Below are 17563 nucleotides of genomic sequence, written 5' to 3' on the forward strand. Positions count from 1 at the left end.
TATTTAGCAGTAGTTCTAGAAAAATTAGTTTAGAAGCCCCAAACTGCTCATAGTCAAGGAAAAAAAAAAATCTTGGACTAGTTCAAGGAAACTATTTTAATTAGAGATAAAAAAATCTTTTGGATTCCTCCTCTTTAATACTTTTTGTATATGTTTGCTACATCATCACTGCCAGTAGGCCCTTGTTTTCTCTTTCCTCTGGGAATTCTGTAGCAGCTCCGTGGCTGGTTTCCCTCCCTGCCTCCCTGCCTCCCTGCCTCCCTGCCTCCCTGCCTCCCTGCCTTGAGGAGTACCCCCTGCCATGAGCTTTCCAAATGCAAATCTCACCATGTCATTCTGCAGTGTGAAGCCCTTCAAGACTCCTTATTGCTTTCGGAATAAATTCACGCTCCTCTGTGAGGCTCCTCATAACCCAGTCCTTAACCACTAACTAGTCTTTCACTTAGTTTGCCTTTCACCCTTTAAAGCTGAGCCTTCCTGGTATAAGTACACTCTCCCTTTGAGGTTAGGCCTGTATCTTCCAGAGCAGCCCCTGCTCCTGTCTTTCAAAGCTATTAAAACATGTCATTGTACTTACCAGTTCCCATTGGACTCTGCAAAACTCTGAAAATGGCAACTCTTCATCTCTCACCATGTTTGAGGTATAGTAGATGTTCAGTAAATGTTGAGTCTATGAGAAACTATTATTCAACAGATTACCAAAATAGATGTTTGTACTGTAAAAAAAAAATGAGTAGTCGACATGAGCCGAGTATACTTAAAACAATTTTGAAATGTAATATATATTGTCTTATGTAAGTATGGTTTCTTCTGATTTGGGTAATGCTGTGGAGTCTTGATGTTGTATGTGAAAATATTGTTACGAATTATGTGACACTATTGTTCTTTATTAGACCGGACAATATACTTAAGTGATACTGTTTTTCAATCTGTTTGATGTAGCTCATTCAACTGATTCTGAATCATCTTACACTACCAGACCTGTGTAGATTAGCCCAGACTTGCAAACTACTGAACCAGCATTGCTGTGATCCTCTACAATACATCCACCTCAATCTGCAACCGTACTGGGCAAAACTAAATGACACCTCTCTGGAATTTCTGCAGCCTCGCTGCACCCTCGTTCAGTGGCTTAATTTATCTTGGACTGGCAATAGGGGCTTCATCTCTGTGGCGGGATTTAGCAGGTTAGTTCCAAGCCTTGCTGCGCTCATTTTACCAGCACACGGTACTTAAACTGTTGAGTCGTTTCCATAGGAAAAGTTTAAAAGTATCTACTGTATACTTTACAGAAATAAAAAAGAAACCCATTTTGTGTATCGTCACGTTCAGAATGCTTCTACTTATCAAAACGAGTGAGTGTCACCATCCTTTTCAGCTAAAGTTCACAATAATATGACGCAAAATTCTGCCCTTTCCCTCCAATTTTGTAAATCCCAAGTAACTTTCAGCAGACCTCCTTTTTTTTCCTCATATTTTCAGCACAGATGATTAACACATTTTAAAAACTATTTCCAAATCAAAATCCACCTCTCTAATGTGATTTGTCAGAAATGGAAAACAATTTATTATAGAACATTTTTAATTAAATCTTAATTACACGTGCAATACATCACCCAAATTTAGAAGCTCATTTAAACTAATTATGTTGAAAATGCAATTGCATGCTAAGTAGGCGACCACACTTGCAGACCTGCCCAGGTGTTTCTGCTCCTTTCTATTTAAGCATTTCGTTTTCTTACTATTAAATGTCACCTGTTAAACATTTGAAAGCTTGCACAAATGCATATTCATTTAGTAATGCCATATTAATTTTGCTTATGATACAAACAGGTGTTTTTCTCTTAACCTTGATGAGGGTTATTCTCATTGTACGTTACAGTATAATCCCATCATTTCATTAAGTTAAATAATGAAGGAGTAGAAACTTTGGGGAAATTACCTGTTATTTTTGTTTAATGGATAATCTTATATTCGGTTTTTAGAAGTTAAAAATGAACAACAGCTTTCTCTTCACACATCTTCAGTGGATACATTCTTGAACAGTGGTTTATGAATTAGAAATTTGTATATTGAGCCTTGTTTTCCCTTGACTAGACTATAAAAATAAAGATGCAGTTCCAGAAATAAATATTTGATGCCATAAAATTCGGATGAAATAATAATTTTTGGTAGAATAACAGTGTGTTCAAAGTGCTAATATTGATAGTTTATGCAACAAAGTAAAAAATAAACACAAGCAGTAATGGCTTATAGCACATGTTGAAACCCTGGATACCCTGAGTTCCTTCCTTTCCCGCCAAAAATAGAGCCATGGAAAGGAGATCTTACATAAAACATTACGGTATTGTGGGTCAGAGAGTGTATATATATATATATATATATATATATATATATATATATAGCATGCTATGTGTACAAAATGTTTTCTGTTATGTAAATTTGCTTAGGAGATACCTAGGGTAAAAAAAATAGGCATTTCTTTTTTGGTAGTATGATTTTGGTGAATTTTTATGGAATCCACATTTTAAAAATTGCTGGACATTTGACAGCTATCCAATGAAACACAGCTGAATCCTTTCTACTTCCCCTTGCTCCCCCCACCCCCACCCTTCATTTGAAAATTTTCCTCCCTGCTAATAGGACCAAGAAGGACTGAAGCTAATGATGACTGTGGGTGTTTAGAGCATGCGCTGTGGCTCAAAAATCAAGACTAACTCATAGATAGAATGACTGGTGTCAGTAAGCATTATTTTACATTATAAGGACCTTTTAGGTTATTTTAATTCCTCTAAGAGCTCTTTCTTCAATGTTTCCCACTACTTGGAATTTATTGTTTGTTTTCATCCTTAGTGTTTAAGAAATTATAGTGAGTGTTGACTGTGTAAAGAAATGTTTAACATAGTTCCTACGTCAGGCTATAGGAAGAATAAAGATATAAACATGTAAACATCCTTCCTATATTTTTATTAATAAAATAACAGGATGATAACTAATGAGTGTAGACTTTAAAGAAAACATTGGTAGTGAACAGCTGAAGTCCAGCTTCTTTGGCAAAACGTTGCATAAGACCATGATATAATGAGTAAAATGGAACAGTAGTATTAAATCACTGTTTTAAAACTCCCTTTGTTTCGCTCATTCTGGTGCATGAGCAGAGGCATAAGTTGTGAGAAGAAAGTTTAGTAATGCTACTTTTTAAATTTTAGAGTCATAATGGATAAAGATCTTCTTTTGCAAGATTAAAGCTCCAGTCTACTTTCTCACCAGCAATTTCTCTTCCATTTTCAATTCAGCCATGTTAGTTGCTGTGGGGCTGTTTGAATAATCACAAAGGTACATACATAAATTTAAGTTTTCCATATTTTACGGTAGTATTTCAGCCAGTGAAACTATAAATCTTGATAGCATTCCTTTAAGCATAGTCCTTGTTCCCATGAAGGAAATAAAACATTTAAATACCAGGAAGAGAGATTCTTTTTTGGGGTGGGAGATACTGGAGTCTTGCCTACTGATTGCTGTTGGCCTCCTTGACTTGACTGCCGAATTGATAGTCATTATGGCTTGTAGGCAGCATTCCCAGAATAAACAATACATATTTATGGCTTGATTCTTAATGAATAATCTATGAATAAGTATGGTCTATTTATGCTCATTACTGTGAAGAAGACTTATTTATAATACTTTAAAGAAAAAAGTACATTTTTAAACTAGAGACCAGTGATAATGAGCTGCTGTTGAGCAAGTCTTTGGGAAAAGTTTGATACAGTTTATCTTTGTTGCCGAAAAACCTTTCCTCACAGGTTGGAACTGTTTAACTGGATTTCAAAGAACTTTTTAGGAATTTATATTATTCAAAAGAGTGGGAAAATAGGTTGAATTGGAATAACAAGAACTTAAAAGTTTTAATCAGTTATTAAAATCCTATTCTATCTCCAGATTTGTGATTTGCAACTTCAAGTACTGCTCATGCATATCATTACTCATTAGAACCGCATCTTTTATAATTCCACTTTTCTTTTATAATAGAGTTCCCTAGTCTTTGATATTTCTTTGCCCCCCACCCCACCTGTTTGTGCTTTTAGGCTTAATCGTATCACTCTGATGCTCAAAAAGCCTTAGGTTTATTTTTCCACTACTATTTTTCTTCGGATAGTTGCCCAAATTAATCACCTTGATCTCCACCTCAGTTATGTAGAGATTTTTACCCCTGACTCCTCTAATTGTTTCATTCAGGAAACATTCTTGGATGCTTTTTAGATACAAGAATTTTATTAGGTGTTTTGACACAGAGCTACAATTTTATGGGATAAAGAGCTTATTGCTTATTTGTTTGTTTGTTTATTCAATTGCCTACCTATGCTTTATACAGTTACCTCTTTTAGAATGTCAATTCCCAGAGATTTGAGGCAATTTTAAGACTTTCTTTCTCCTGCCAACAAGGAGTTTTGTTTTTAATGGCTTTATTTTGGATCAGATGTATTAAATAATGTTCCAAATTACAAGGGATTAAAGATTTATCTTAAATATGCTGTTTCATAAAACTCAGAGTCAGCTAATAAAATGTACCGGTAGGAATCAGAAGCCATAGACATTTATGTCTCATTCCCCCTTTCCCTTTTTCTTCCCCCTTACCTTTATACATCAGGCAAGTTCTGAGGATTGGTGCCTTTTATTTTGATGAGTAAACTCAGATTAAATAATTTATTCATATGATTTTATTATTTTAGGGTGCAAGTTACCATGTAGTAAATTACTTCTTATGTGCCTATATTACTCTGGACAAATTACTTCACCACATAAGGATAAGCCATTTCTTTCTTTTCCCATAACAAGAGACCTAGTTTAGGTGTTCTCATAATACCCTCAATATCAAGAAATACTTTATGAGAATTCATATCATGGAATGAAGAGGCTGTAGAAAATAAAGAAGCTGTAGTTCTTCTTTTAGGTGACCAGTATCACAATTGAGACAAATAAATAGATGACCAAGACAAAAACATGTATGTAATTACGCAGTAACATAAAACTTACATGAGGAGCATTAAGGAAAGAAACAAGAGTTGTGTTCGGCTAATTAATTGAGTCTGCTACTACGTCTGCCTTCTTGAACTGCAGAGATCATGAAGAAGTAGGTAGTACAGATCCTGTAAGTTTAGGAAGACACAGTATGGGGATATTAACTAAATAATCTGCTCAGAGTAAAAATATGCAATATAGAAAAAGAGAGGGAAAGTCCGAAAGGTACTGTAGGCATGATCATTATCTTTATTGTGCTTTCAAATTCTGTCATTCATTAAATCAATTTGGGAACTTTTCTAGTCTGTTAACAGTTAGCTTTCTGCTGATTGGCTTCTCTCTCAATTCTTTAGAGGAGAAAAGTTCAATAATGAGGTAAGGAGAAAAGAGATGTCAAAGTGTTGCAAGTATCAAATCAAAATAGAATAGTCTTTAGTTCTTTGAAACCCTACATCCGTTTCTAGGTTGCTAGCTTACAAAAATATGAAGAACTACCTATAACTACTATTTATACTCAAAGTTAGGTAAAATTGTTAATTTCATCATATTTCTTGGGAATAGTTTAACCCTAGTAAGGGAAAAATACCCTGAGCCCATAGAACTTAGTCTGTTCTGGAGTAGAGGAAACTTAAATTCTTCAAGTGAATTTTCTTAATTGGAAGATACATTCAGTAAACTCTCATCAGATGTTTTTTCCATGCCTGGCATTGTGCTAAGGATTGGGTATGCCAAAAATCTGTTTCGGTTGCCAAAGGATTTGAGGCAGCTTATAAATCTCAATATAAACAAATTAGTAGGGAAGGACATTGGAGTTAGGAGGGAAAAAAATGTAGTGGTTTAGGAATAGATGAGCCTGAGTTCAGTTCAGTGTAGAGAAGGTGTGTCATAATTTAGTATACATTGCCCACCTTTGAAATAGATCCAGAATCTGAATATTGAGCACCACATTCAGTGCTACCATCTGGATCCAGTGCACCATCTTCTCTTTCCTGAATATTTTAGTGGTGTCTTGACTGTCCCCCTATTTTTACTCCTCTCCCCCTTCAGTCTATTCTCTACACAGAAACCAGAGTGATCCTGCTAAGACACAAGGAGGTTGTGTCACTCTTATGCTCAAAACCCTCTGATGATTGAGAATGCCATCTCCCTCAAAACCGAAGTGTTTATGGGACACACACTATATGAACTGCCTCTTAACCTCTCTGACCTGCTCCTCATCTGTCCCTCACTTTGTACCTCCTGGATTAGTCTCTTTACATTTCCTCACTCTACGTGGTATCCTGCCCCAGAGCCGTTGTGCTTGCCCTGCCCTCAGCCTGGAATGTTCTTTCCCAGATACCTGCTTTGCTTACTGCCGTACTTCCTTTGGGTCTTGACTCATCTTCTCAGTGAGGCATCTCTGACCACCCTAACTACTCTTGATACTTCCTATTGCCCTTCCCTGCTTTTATTTCCTCCTCGACACTTTTCACTTTCTAATATACTATTTGTTTTACTCAGCTACTTGTTTATAGCCTACCTCTCCTACCAAAATATCAGTAAGCTCCATGAGAGCCAGGACTTTGTTTTGTCCACTGCTAACTCCCCAGGGCCTAGAGTAATGCCTGGATCATAATAGGAGCTCAATAAATATTTGTTGAATGAATAAGTGAACATGCTTGATGCAAACCGCAGTTTAGCTAATTCAATTTAGCAAAGGTAACAGTAGTGAGACAGGTTGGAAGAAATCTGGGAGAGGGAGTAGCTTGAGGAGTGTCAGGGAATTTTAAGGAAGGGGTGGGCAGTTGTGTGAAATGCCACAATAAGTCAAGTAATTCAAGCACTGAAAAGAAAGGGCATTGAGTTTGGCATTTAAAAGGAAAGGGCAAATTTAGGGAGAGCAAAACACATATTGCAGTGGATTAAGAATAAATGGGTGTTCAGGTATAAATAAGATATGTCGGCAATAGTTATTTTCAACATTTAAAATAAATTTGTAGCAATTGAATTTTTTATTGTTTGAATGTGAGTTGGCCAAGGTTCAACTTGTATTTTTATGTTTGTGGGGTGCTTTGACCTTTACCAACTGCTTTCACATATTGTTTGATGTTCAAAACCATGAGGCAGTGTGGTGAGTGTTGTTATGTAATTCTAGTCTGCCTTTTACAGCTGAGAAAGTGCTGAGACTTGGGTAAATGCCTTTTCCAAGGTCACATGCCAAGAAGTGGAACAGGGCAAAAAATTAACCTTTTGACTTAGAAGTCCAGTGTTACTTCTTTTATTTTCATAAGGGATTGATTTAGTTAATTTTCCTTTATATGTGTATTTGGAAGCTAATTAATCCATTCAGGAAAAAAGATGTGGAGTAAATAAACTAACAGTATGTTACTGATGTGGCACTGTGATAGGCAAGAAAATGTCAAGAGACCTGGACAGGGATAATTGTTACACTTAAGGGTTCAGTTTGCTTAGTTGATGAAGTTTCATGGATTCAAATATTCCTAGACTCACATTTACTTTTATATTATTTTCAGATGATGATTATAGACAGGACTGTCCTCCCCCATCTGTAATGCAACTACAATAAATATTGTTATTACCACTCTGATATAGAGTTTTATGTCCGCCATGTTGAATTACTTCTGTGTATTTATGTGAAGCTGCAATTGAATATCTTGTAATAATTTCAACATCAGTCTAGTAAATAGTAACAGTTTTAAGGAACATTACAATAGGACGGTTAAACCAGTTCAGACATTTCCTTAGTTGAGAGGAGGCTAGTCTGATTTATTTTGAGGTCATTTAATTAAAGCTTTCATCTTGTGTGCCATATTCAAAATAAATTATCCAGTACTGTATGTGTATTGTTTAGGGGGAAATACTTCTAAGAGTTATGTTATGTTTTTGGTTTTTTGGCTCTACCAATTCAGATGTGAATTTTAGATAGATAGGAGAAATACATTCTCTACTTTCTTAATTTTTCACTTCACGTTAGCTGACTTTTTATATGATATGAATACATCTTATCATATCAGGTTGAATTATTTTAGCCTAATCATGCCTATTTTGGTAAGTAGTAAATGAGAATTTAAGGGAAACAAGTTTTACATTTTCTGTAATAGAAATCCATTCTTCTGAAGGTATCTACCAAGAGTTGAGGTAATTCCAATGTACTTGCAAAAGTATCTTTTAGTTTTACAAAATTCACACAGAACATTGTTTTTACAGGTTTCTGAAGGTTTGTGGATCTGAATTAGTGCGCCTTGAATTATCTTGCAGCCACTTTCTTAATGAAACTTGCTTGGAGATTATTTCTGAGATGTGTCCAAATTTACAGGACTTAAATCTCTCATCCTGTGATAAACTACCACCTCAAGCTTTCAACCACATTGCCAAGTTATGTGGTCTTAGACGACTTGTTCTCTATAGAACAAAAGTAGAGGTAAGAATAATCATCATTTACATCTTTGCTAGTGTGATAGCCAGCTGAATATTTAGTTGCCTGTAATTGCTCATGATAATATGCTTTCTGATTTTTAAATAGATTTGATGCCCCTTGACTATTCTAAAATTAATAGAGCTGATTCAGTCGTTTCAAAATTATTTAGTCTATTGTATTGTTTGTATAATTATAGGAAAATGTTCTTCTTCCCTGTATTCTTAAAATTTTTGTAAGGTTGTTCATGTTTCCAGGTAAAAAAATAAGCAATGGGTTGAGGTGAGCTGAAATGCTGGCAGGGAATGAATTAGAGAAGGAGGTAGAGTGATAGTGTGCAGGATGGGGAGGAAGCAAAGTGGAATTTATCCAGGGCTAGACTTAGGAGTTAAAATTCTCAATACCATGGGGCGCCTGGGTGGCTCAGTTGGTTAAGCATCTGCCTTAGGCTCAGGTCATGATCCCAGTGTCCTGAAATCGAACCCTGAGCCAGGCTCCCTGCTCATCGGGGAGTCTGCTTCTTCCTCTCCCTGCTGTTGCGCTCTCTCTCTCTCCCCCTCTCAAATAAATAAATAAAATCTTAAAAAAATTTTTTCCATACCATAGTTTAGGAGTCTCATTAATGAAAAATGGAATCTTGTCATTTATATTGATCTACTTGCTTGTTTTCGCATAGTATCTCTAGGACTTCTTTCAAGATCACTACATATAGCATTTGACTCTTTTCATTAACTGTGTAGTATAGGTTATACCATAATCTATTCAACCATTCCCCAAGTGATCAACCTTCAGGTTTTTCCAGTTGTTTTCCTTTCACAAATTATCTAGCAATAACATTCTTTTGTGCAGAGTTTTGCATATACATGCTGTTATTGCTGTAGGATAGAGTCCTGTAGGTGGTATTGCTGGATCAAAGAGGATGTGCCTGGGCCCCTGTAGTAAACACCCACTTATTGTCATATACTCCTTTCCTCTACTCCAGTCATGTTGACCTTTCTATTACTTGAACATTCTGACCTGGTCCCAGCTCACGGCTCTTGCTTTTCTGCCTGTCTAGAATATTCTTCCAGCTTATTACGTGGCTGCCCTTTTCTTAGCTCAGTGTTCAAGTATTTTTTTTCTTCAGAGATCACTTTTTGGGTATTGATAAAAAGGTAGCCCCCCCCTTCTGGTTTGTTTCTTTCATATCATCCAGTTTTATTTCCTTCTTAGCATCTGTATCACTCTGAAGTGATTTTGTTTTCTTCCTAGTATCTGTCTCCTTACACTGGGATATAACTGTCATGAAGGTAGGAGCCTTGTATATCTTTTTCATTGCCGTATTTCCAACATCTAGAATGGTACTTGGTAAGATTGGTCATTTGATAAATATTTATTAAGTGAATGAATAAGATAACCACATTACTTTTCCAGAATGGTATGCCAGATGCTTTCCCGCTGTAGTGAACCCTTGACTATCTTGAATTTTACCTTAAATACCAAGGTATTTTAACCTCTGGTATTTCAGTTTTCTTTTCTCTAAAATGGAGAGAATAAAAATACATATCTCAGGGTCATTGTGAGAATTAAATTACATGTAAAGTGCAAATTACATGTAAAGTGCCTAGAGGGTGCCTAGAACATAGTAAACTCTCAATAAATAAATGCTAGTGCTAATAGTATCATCGTGGCCGTTTTGTAGTATGTTTTACTCTACGGTAGGGAAACCCTCATCTCCATTCTCTTTAAACATTTTTGTTAATCCTTGTATATTCTTCTTCTAGTTGTATCGTTCGGCAAGAATTTTATTAGAAGTACATTATATTTCATTTTGCTCTTTAATAAGGCTTCCTATTGTTCATGTAGGCCTTGTTTTACATCCAAGAGCATGTTATAGTTTTCTTCACTTAGGTCTTATATCCTGGTTAAAAGATTTATCTTTTGCATTTTATAGTCTCAGATACTGTTTCTTCTCTTTAATTTTGATTGATTATTGTTAGTTTAGAGTTTATTGTTTTTTGTATATATATCTTATATCTGCTCACCTTGCTGAATGCTCATAATTGTTCTAATAACTTTTTACTTATGTCTTTTGGATTTTCTCATGATACAATTATATAACCTCAAAATTAATACACTTTTTCTTTCTTTTTCAATATTTAAAGTGTTGTTTCATTAGATAGAACTTAATAAGTAATGTGGAATAATAGAATCATAACAGATACACCAGTCTTATTTTTAATATAGTGGGGATGTCTTATTGTTTCATTTCAAAAATATCTATACAACAAATATTTGACTACCTATTATGTGCCAGGCACTGTTTTAGGCACTGGAACTTTAGTGTCGAATTAAACAGACAGCTTCTAATGCAGCTTACTAATTTTATATGTTGTTTGATGTTGCTTTCTGCTAAGTAGTTTTTATCATTCTTGTTTGATTAAGAATATTTTATCAAAAATGTATATTATTTTTAAGCTTCCATTAATGCATTCATCTTTTTTCTTCTTTTACTTAACAATATAATGACTTATGTTGAATAGTCCTTGCATCCCTACATGTTTTTAATTTAATACAGAACTAGGTTAGTTTCCTAATATTTTGGAGCCGAATTGCCTGAATTTGAATTCTAGCTTTATCACTTACAAATTGTTACCTTGAGGAAGTTTCTTGACCCCCTGTGCTTCAGCTTTCCCTTCTATAAAATGGAGATAATAATAGTATGCATCACAAAGAGTTGTTGTGAGGCTTAAATGATTTAATATACATGCCGTGTCTATAACAGTGTCTATAATAAGTGAGATTGAGCTGTGGTTTTCCTTTTCATGCTATTTTATCAGGTTTGGGGCTAGGATTGTGACAGCATAGCAAAATGATTTGGGAAGCTCCTGTTTTTCTCTTTGATCTGGCATAACTTGAATAGATGGAAATTACCTGTTATAGAATTTACCTATAAAACCATCTGGGTATATAGCCTTTTTTATTGGTAGATCAGAGTATATACCTTTTTACAGACATGGTATTTTTTCTAATCTTTGGAAGCCTGAGTATATAAGAGCTTCTGTTTAATACAGTTATTTTCAATTTGGGGCAAAATGTTTAGCTAGAGTTTAACTGGTGACCTAGTATGGTAGAAAGGAGACTGATTCTAGTTCTGGCCCAGTGACAAGCTTAATGATCTAGGGTGAGTCACATAGTCTCTCAAATTCCCAGATTTCTTTGTAAAATGAAAGGGCTATTGTCCTTGAATGCCAGCTTAAAGATAATATTAGCCCATGTTTTCATTCATCTGTCGTGAAATGACTTACCATTTGTGAGTATAAAATCGTCAGCTATCTTTTCTTGGGTAGGTCTGTCCATTCTTAAATTATACCATATCTTATTTTTATTGGTATTTTTACTGTTTTATTGGTCTATGTACTATGAACTCTGAGATCCTTTGAGCAAGATAATGCCTCCTTTAAAAATTTTCTGGTTAAATTTAACTTTAAGGAGAAATATAGCAAAGTTAATTATTAAATCATCAGGAAGAAAAATAGGGTAAGAACCAAGAAATTATATTAAGCTGCTAGGTACCTTACATCTGTGATGATTTTTAAAAAAAATATCCCATGGTTAGTACCTGGGTAGCTCAGTTGGTTGAGCCTCTGCCTTCCGCTCAGGTCATGATCCCAGGGTTCTGGGATCGAGTCCCGCATCGGGCTCCCTGCTCAACGGGGAGCCTGCTTTTCCCTCTCTCTCTGCCCCTCCCCCTGCTTGTGCTCTCTCTCTCTCTCTCAAATAAATAAATAAATAAATTCTTAAAAAAAAAATATCCCATGGGATGCTTTTGAAATGTTCTGTATTAACATGGTCTAGGTGTTAGGAAATCGTTAAGCGATCCAGTTTTCTTTAATTTACCTTAAGAAACTGATAGAATATGACTATATATTTCTGAAATCATTTTCTTTTATTTTTTATTAATTTCAGGTATACAATATAATGATTCAACAATTCTGTATGTTAGTACTCATTGTGTTAAGTGTACTGTTGATCCCCTTTTTCTGTTTTACCCACCCTCCCATTCACCATCCCTCTGGCAACCACCCAGTTGTTCTTTGTATTTAAGAGTGTTTTTTTCTTTGTTACTTTTTTCTTTTGTTCATTTGTTTTGTTTCTTAAATTCCACATAAGAGTATATTTTTTAAAAAGTTTGATTTATGAAAGACTGAGAAGATTTCCTGTTTCAAGAGTGGAGATCTATACATATATATCTAAATCTAGATAGCATCAGCTCCAGCTTCTTTCAGTTACTTCAATATAGATGTAAAATTGTTGTATGAATCCATTAAATAAAATTTGTATTTTATTTTACTATATTTACTATATTTACTATATTTTACTATGTTACTACCTCTTAAAGTTTATTTTTATTAGTACATCTGCTAAAATATTATAAAAATAATCTATAACTTTGTTTTATACAGTTTTTCTGACATTGAATATGTAAAAAAATCATAAAATTAAATTTTAATGATTTACAGTTGACATACAATAAAATAAAAAATAATGCCATTTCAGTGATATAAAAGGGAAAATCCAAAATTGGGAAAAACACAGGCAGTGTTTACTTTCACTGCTTCTCAAGTCTGTATTCAGGGCTCTTTACCTATACTCTGCTCACTGCTGTTGTGCTCTCCTCCTTGGGCTCTGTATCAGACACTGACCTGGGTCCCGAGCAGCTCACAGGAATGAAGGGAGAAGGCGGCATGGTCAGCTGGTCTCTTTAACAAGCACAAGCTATAACACTGGTATTCATACCAATCTGCAAACACTTCCCTCTTCGCTTAAGCAAAGCATTACGTCACCCCTTCTTTCTTCCATGCATGTACATTTCCTATCCTGCACTCCGTGGTGTTGGTGGATGAAGAGCAAACAGAATAAGAAGACACGATCTAGGGGCCTGGCTTCTCTCTAAGCCTTCCATGTAATCATTGGCAGTACATTCAGATCTTATAAACTGTTTTGAAAAGAAGGAACAGCAGTTAATCTTAAATGCCTCTGTTTGCTCTAAGGAAATATGTAGAAGAAAAAGAAGATACAAATTTGAACTTCTTGGGAGAGTTTTTTTTTTTTTAAACAAGGAATACAAATTATCCAGTGTCACTTTTACCCATTTTTCTAAATTCTACAAAGTTCTAAAATAAGCAAAAATGAATTTAATAAAATGTTGAGTTTGTTATAGCATTTAACTTCAGAGAGGTTAGATTGATGATTTAGTAGAGTTACACTTTATGTGCCTATATATAATTTACACTAATAAACATAATACATCTGTGCCATTTTATAAGATTTAAGTAAGTCTGTGTGCATAGTGAACAAAGCTTTAGGTGATATTGGAGACCTGGGTTTTAGTCCCAAAATTTGGGAAGGCTTCCTGAATATATTGTGTTTGCTGTCCTAGACATTTTGCATATAATTTAATTCTTTACACTAGTCCAGTGAAAGTGGTATCACTCTCATCTTACAGATGATCAAATGGAGGTCCCAAAAGATTAGTAACTTTCCTAGTGGCACAGAGCAATAAGTTAGAGTCAGGCTTTGAACCCGGCTTTGGTGGTCTTAGTGTTATAATTAAAATTATAAGATATATAAAAGCATAGAATGGTGGTTATTCTAATAACTTGGCTGTCCCTATTTAAACCAGAGATTTTTCCTTACTACCTGTTCCTTTTCTAGTTTGCAACTGGTGAAGAAGTATAACATTGTAACTAGCACACACAACATCACGATCCAGTGTAATATACAAACTACTAAGTTATATTATATAAATATTTTCTAGTTGAAACTACTACAGGAAGTGGAAGTTTTGTCTTTTATTTTTATTATGATCAAACTTACCTTGAAGTCTTAGTTCTGCATTTATAAATAAGTTATTCAACTTATATATATTCAAATTACATTTAAGTAATAGTTTGTGGAATCAATATGTAATAAACTGCTTTAAGCAAATAGTTTATATAGGCCAATTCTCAATATTATATCATAATGGAGAGTAGCATTGGGATAGATAATCCCACAAATAATATTGGCATGTAAAATGATACGTTGTTGATGTCTAGTGGTATGTTCTTAAGTGGTTAGGCATAGCCAGGCGTGTTGCAGGTCTGATTACTCAGTAAGACTGAGAACCTGGGAGAATGAAAGCATAATAGGGTGAGAATTGCCTTTTATGCTGGTAGGTAGATCCTGGCATGCTGGTGGGGCCCCTTCCTGAGCCAGTGGTGAAACAGGCAGTGAGCACAGGGCAGTGGGCTTCTCTCTCCCTGACAGATTTTACCATCAGGGCTGCTGCATTGACCACCGAGCCTCATGCGTAACCTTGTCGGGAGCTGGGGTTGTATCCTGGTGCATATCCTTTGTACTGCTTGATTGCTGCTTTGGTAGTAAACTAAAATGAGAGCAACCTTAAAATAAGTCCTAGCTGTCATTTTCACCAGTTTTTGAACCCAGCTTTTTATCTGGCCTAGTTCATTTAAAAAGCCAAACCTATAAAAAGAAAAAAACAGGGGCGCCTGGGTGGCTCAGTCGGTTAAGCGGCTGCCTTCGGCTCAGGTCATGATCCCAGGGTCCTGGGATCGAGTCCCGCATCGGGCTCCCTGCTCTGCGGGGAGCCTGCTTCTCCCTCTCCCTCTGCCTACTTGTGTTCTCTCTCTATCTCTATGTCAAATAAATAAATAAAATCTTTAAAAAAAAAAAAATCTATAAAAAAAGAAAAAAACAAAGTAAAATGGTGCCTTCCAGGGGATAAGGGGTAGGGGGAGGATAAGATGAATAGTATTTAAGGGTACAAATGTGTAACGTGTAATAAATAAGCCAAAGAGATCTAATGCACAGTGTAAGGAATATAGACAATAATATTATACTGTAATGATATAATTTATTGATTGCTTCAATCGTAATCATATTACAATATATAAAGGTATTAAAGTATCAAGGTATACACCTTAAATTTACAGAGTGCCACACATCAAATTTATCAAATTAAAAAAAAAAGATTTTTCTGCCCAGCTCCACTGCTTTAGCTAATACTGTAGCTGGTACCTACAGTGAGAGAAAGCAGCAGTAGGATCTTGTTGAGACTTTAGCTGTGATTAAAACTTTTGCTTAGCAGTAGGGTTCAAGTATCTGATTCACACACTATTTGATAATTTAAAAACTGGGAAGATATTTGTTATTTACTCTGTATCATGGACCTAAGTCATATAACTTAGTCCTTATCTTGGTTTTTCCACTTAAAAGATGTATGTGCTTGGGTAAGTCACTTGTACTAAGCTAAACGTTTATTTGTCTATTAAAAAAAAAAAAAAAACAAGCTTACCCTATCACATAGGCTATTGAGAAGACCAAATTAGGTTATATGTTTAAAAGAACCACACACTTTATAAATCAGATGAACTTGTGTAAATGTGAAAATGGTGGTACAGATTTACTCAGCATGATCCTACACAAATATTTCCACCTCTGGGAAGTATTCTTATAGATCTTCCTAAATAGGAGTATCTTTCCCATCGTGTGCTAAGGGAGATTTAGGCTGAATTATCTCTTTCACCCTTTTGATTTATTTCTGGTGAAAGGAATGTTCATTCCTAACTTGCGAACTCCCTAATTGGAAGGACCATGTTTGACTGTATACTTCTTCACGGCTAGTACATAGAACAGTGTCTGGTGTTCACTATAATGAATATATGTAGTAGGTATTCAGTAAACTTCTGTTGAATGAATGAGTAATAGCTAGCTCTTATCAGTTCATTTTTTTCATTATTAAACATGTATTAAGCAGATGGATGGTTAGATCTGAACTTGAAAAACTTGTAAGAAAATATTTGAACTGTATCTATTCAGAATTCTTAGCCCTGAAAAATAGTGAAATATAGTTCAACTTGTTTTGTTCATTTATTTCATGAGATCCCTTTCATTTTTTAGATGTTTAGGCTTGAGATGAAAAATTGTTTCATCAGAGAAATAACAAATGTCTTCTTATAACTCAACCAAAAAAAAATCACTAAATAAGCTATTTGCAGAGTTAGTAGTATACATTTGTTGAATTTCAGTGGATACAAAGCAGTAAACATATGCCTGTAAAGAACAAGATAGTATTGTGATAAAGAGAGACAAAGTGGACTGGTGTGCAGTAAGCCCAGATGTATACTAAGAATGTCAGCTTGTGCTTAGTCGGAGAGGGGTCCATGTTGGGCAACCTTTTTGAGAAGAAATGACCCTTGAGCCAAGACTTGGGCCTTGTTTACTACATGATCCCAGAGTAACTAGTGAAATGGGTTGGTAAATAGGGTAACTTTCTTTTTAATGAATTTGGTGGATCTTTTAGGTTGTATAGATAACATTTTAGGCAAAAGATGGGAACTTAGAGCAGACAGGAAAGAAACTTCTTGAACTAGGATCTTCTGCCATTCATGACGAAGAGGTAATTATAATAGATATATAATGATAGGAAGGACTTTGTTTCAGTCCGATTGGTCCTTTTCTTCTCTGTTCACAAGATTCTTATTATGTATGATAAGCATTGATTACAAGCATTTCTTCCATCATACATGATGATGTATTTTCATGAGAGGAGGGCTGTAAAAATTTAACTCATTAAATAGACTTTTAAATACTTAAAAGGAAACCTTTTATTTCGAAATGATTTTAGACTTAAAGAAAAGTAGAATAAAAAATACATTCCCCTACCAGATGCATAATTTTTTTTTTCCTGAACCATTTGGAAATAAGTGGAAGATACAGTTCTTTGCTTCTAAAGGGGCATATATCTGCAGCCTACTCTTAAATACTTGTGTTATGAGCTGAATTGTGTCTCCCCCAAATTCATGTGTTGAAGTCCTATCCCCAGTAGCTCATAATGTGACTGTATTTGGAGAAAGGGTCTTTCAAGAGGTAATTAAGGTTACATGAGGTCATCAGGGTGGGCCCTAATCCAGTATGACTTGTATCCCTATAAGAAGAGGAGATTAGGGGTGCCTGGCTGGTTCAGTCAGTTAAGAATCTGCCTTTGGCTGAGGTCGTGATCCCAGGGTCCTGGGATTGAGCCCCATGTTGGGCTCCCTGCTGAGCGGGGAGCCTGCTTCTCCCTCTCCCTCTGCCTGCTGCTTC

At 35.3% G+C, this 17563-nt stretch overlaps 1 protein-coding gene across 2 annotated transcripts in view; it reads left to right on the forward strand.

The window, feature by feature from the left end:
- Positions 1–17563, forward strand: part of FBXL4 (F-box and leucine rich repeat protein 4) — an 81273-nt gene that overhangs the window by 32482 nt on the left and 31228 nt on the right. For both annotated transcript variants that reach the window (XM_032408194.1, XM_032408195.1), the window contains 2 exons: positions 943–1187; positions 8227–8440. In XM_032408194.1, the coding sequence (XP_032264085.1) occupies positions 943–1187; positions 8227–8440 (459 nt within the window). The remainder of the gene's footprint in view (positions 1–942; positions 1188–8226; positions 8441–17563) is intronic.

This window comes from Phoca vitulina, unplaced genomic scaffold (genome assembly GCF_004348235.1).
Source record: "Phoca vitulina isolate PV1807 unplaced genomic scaffold, GSC_HSeal_1.0 scaffold9, whole genome shotgun sequence".
Taxonomy (NCBI): domain Eukaryota; kingdom Metazoa; phylum Chordata; class Mammalia; order Carnivora; family Phocidae; genus Phoca; species Phoca vitulina.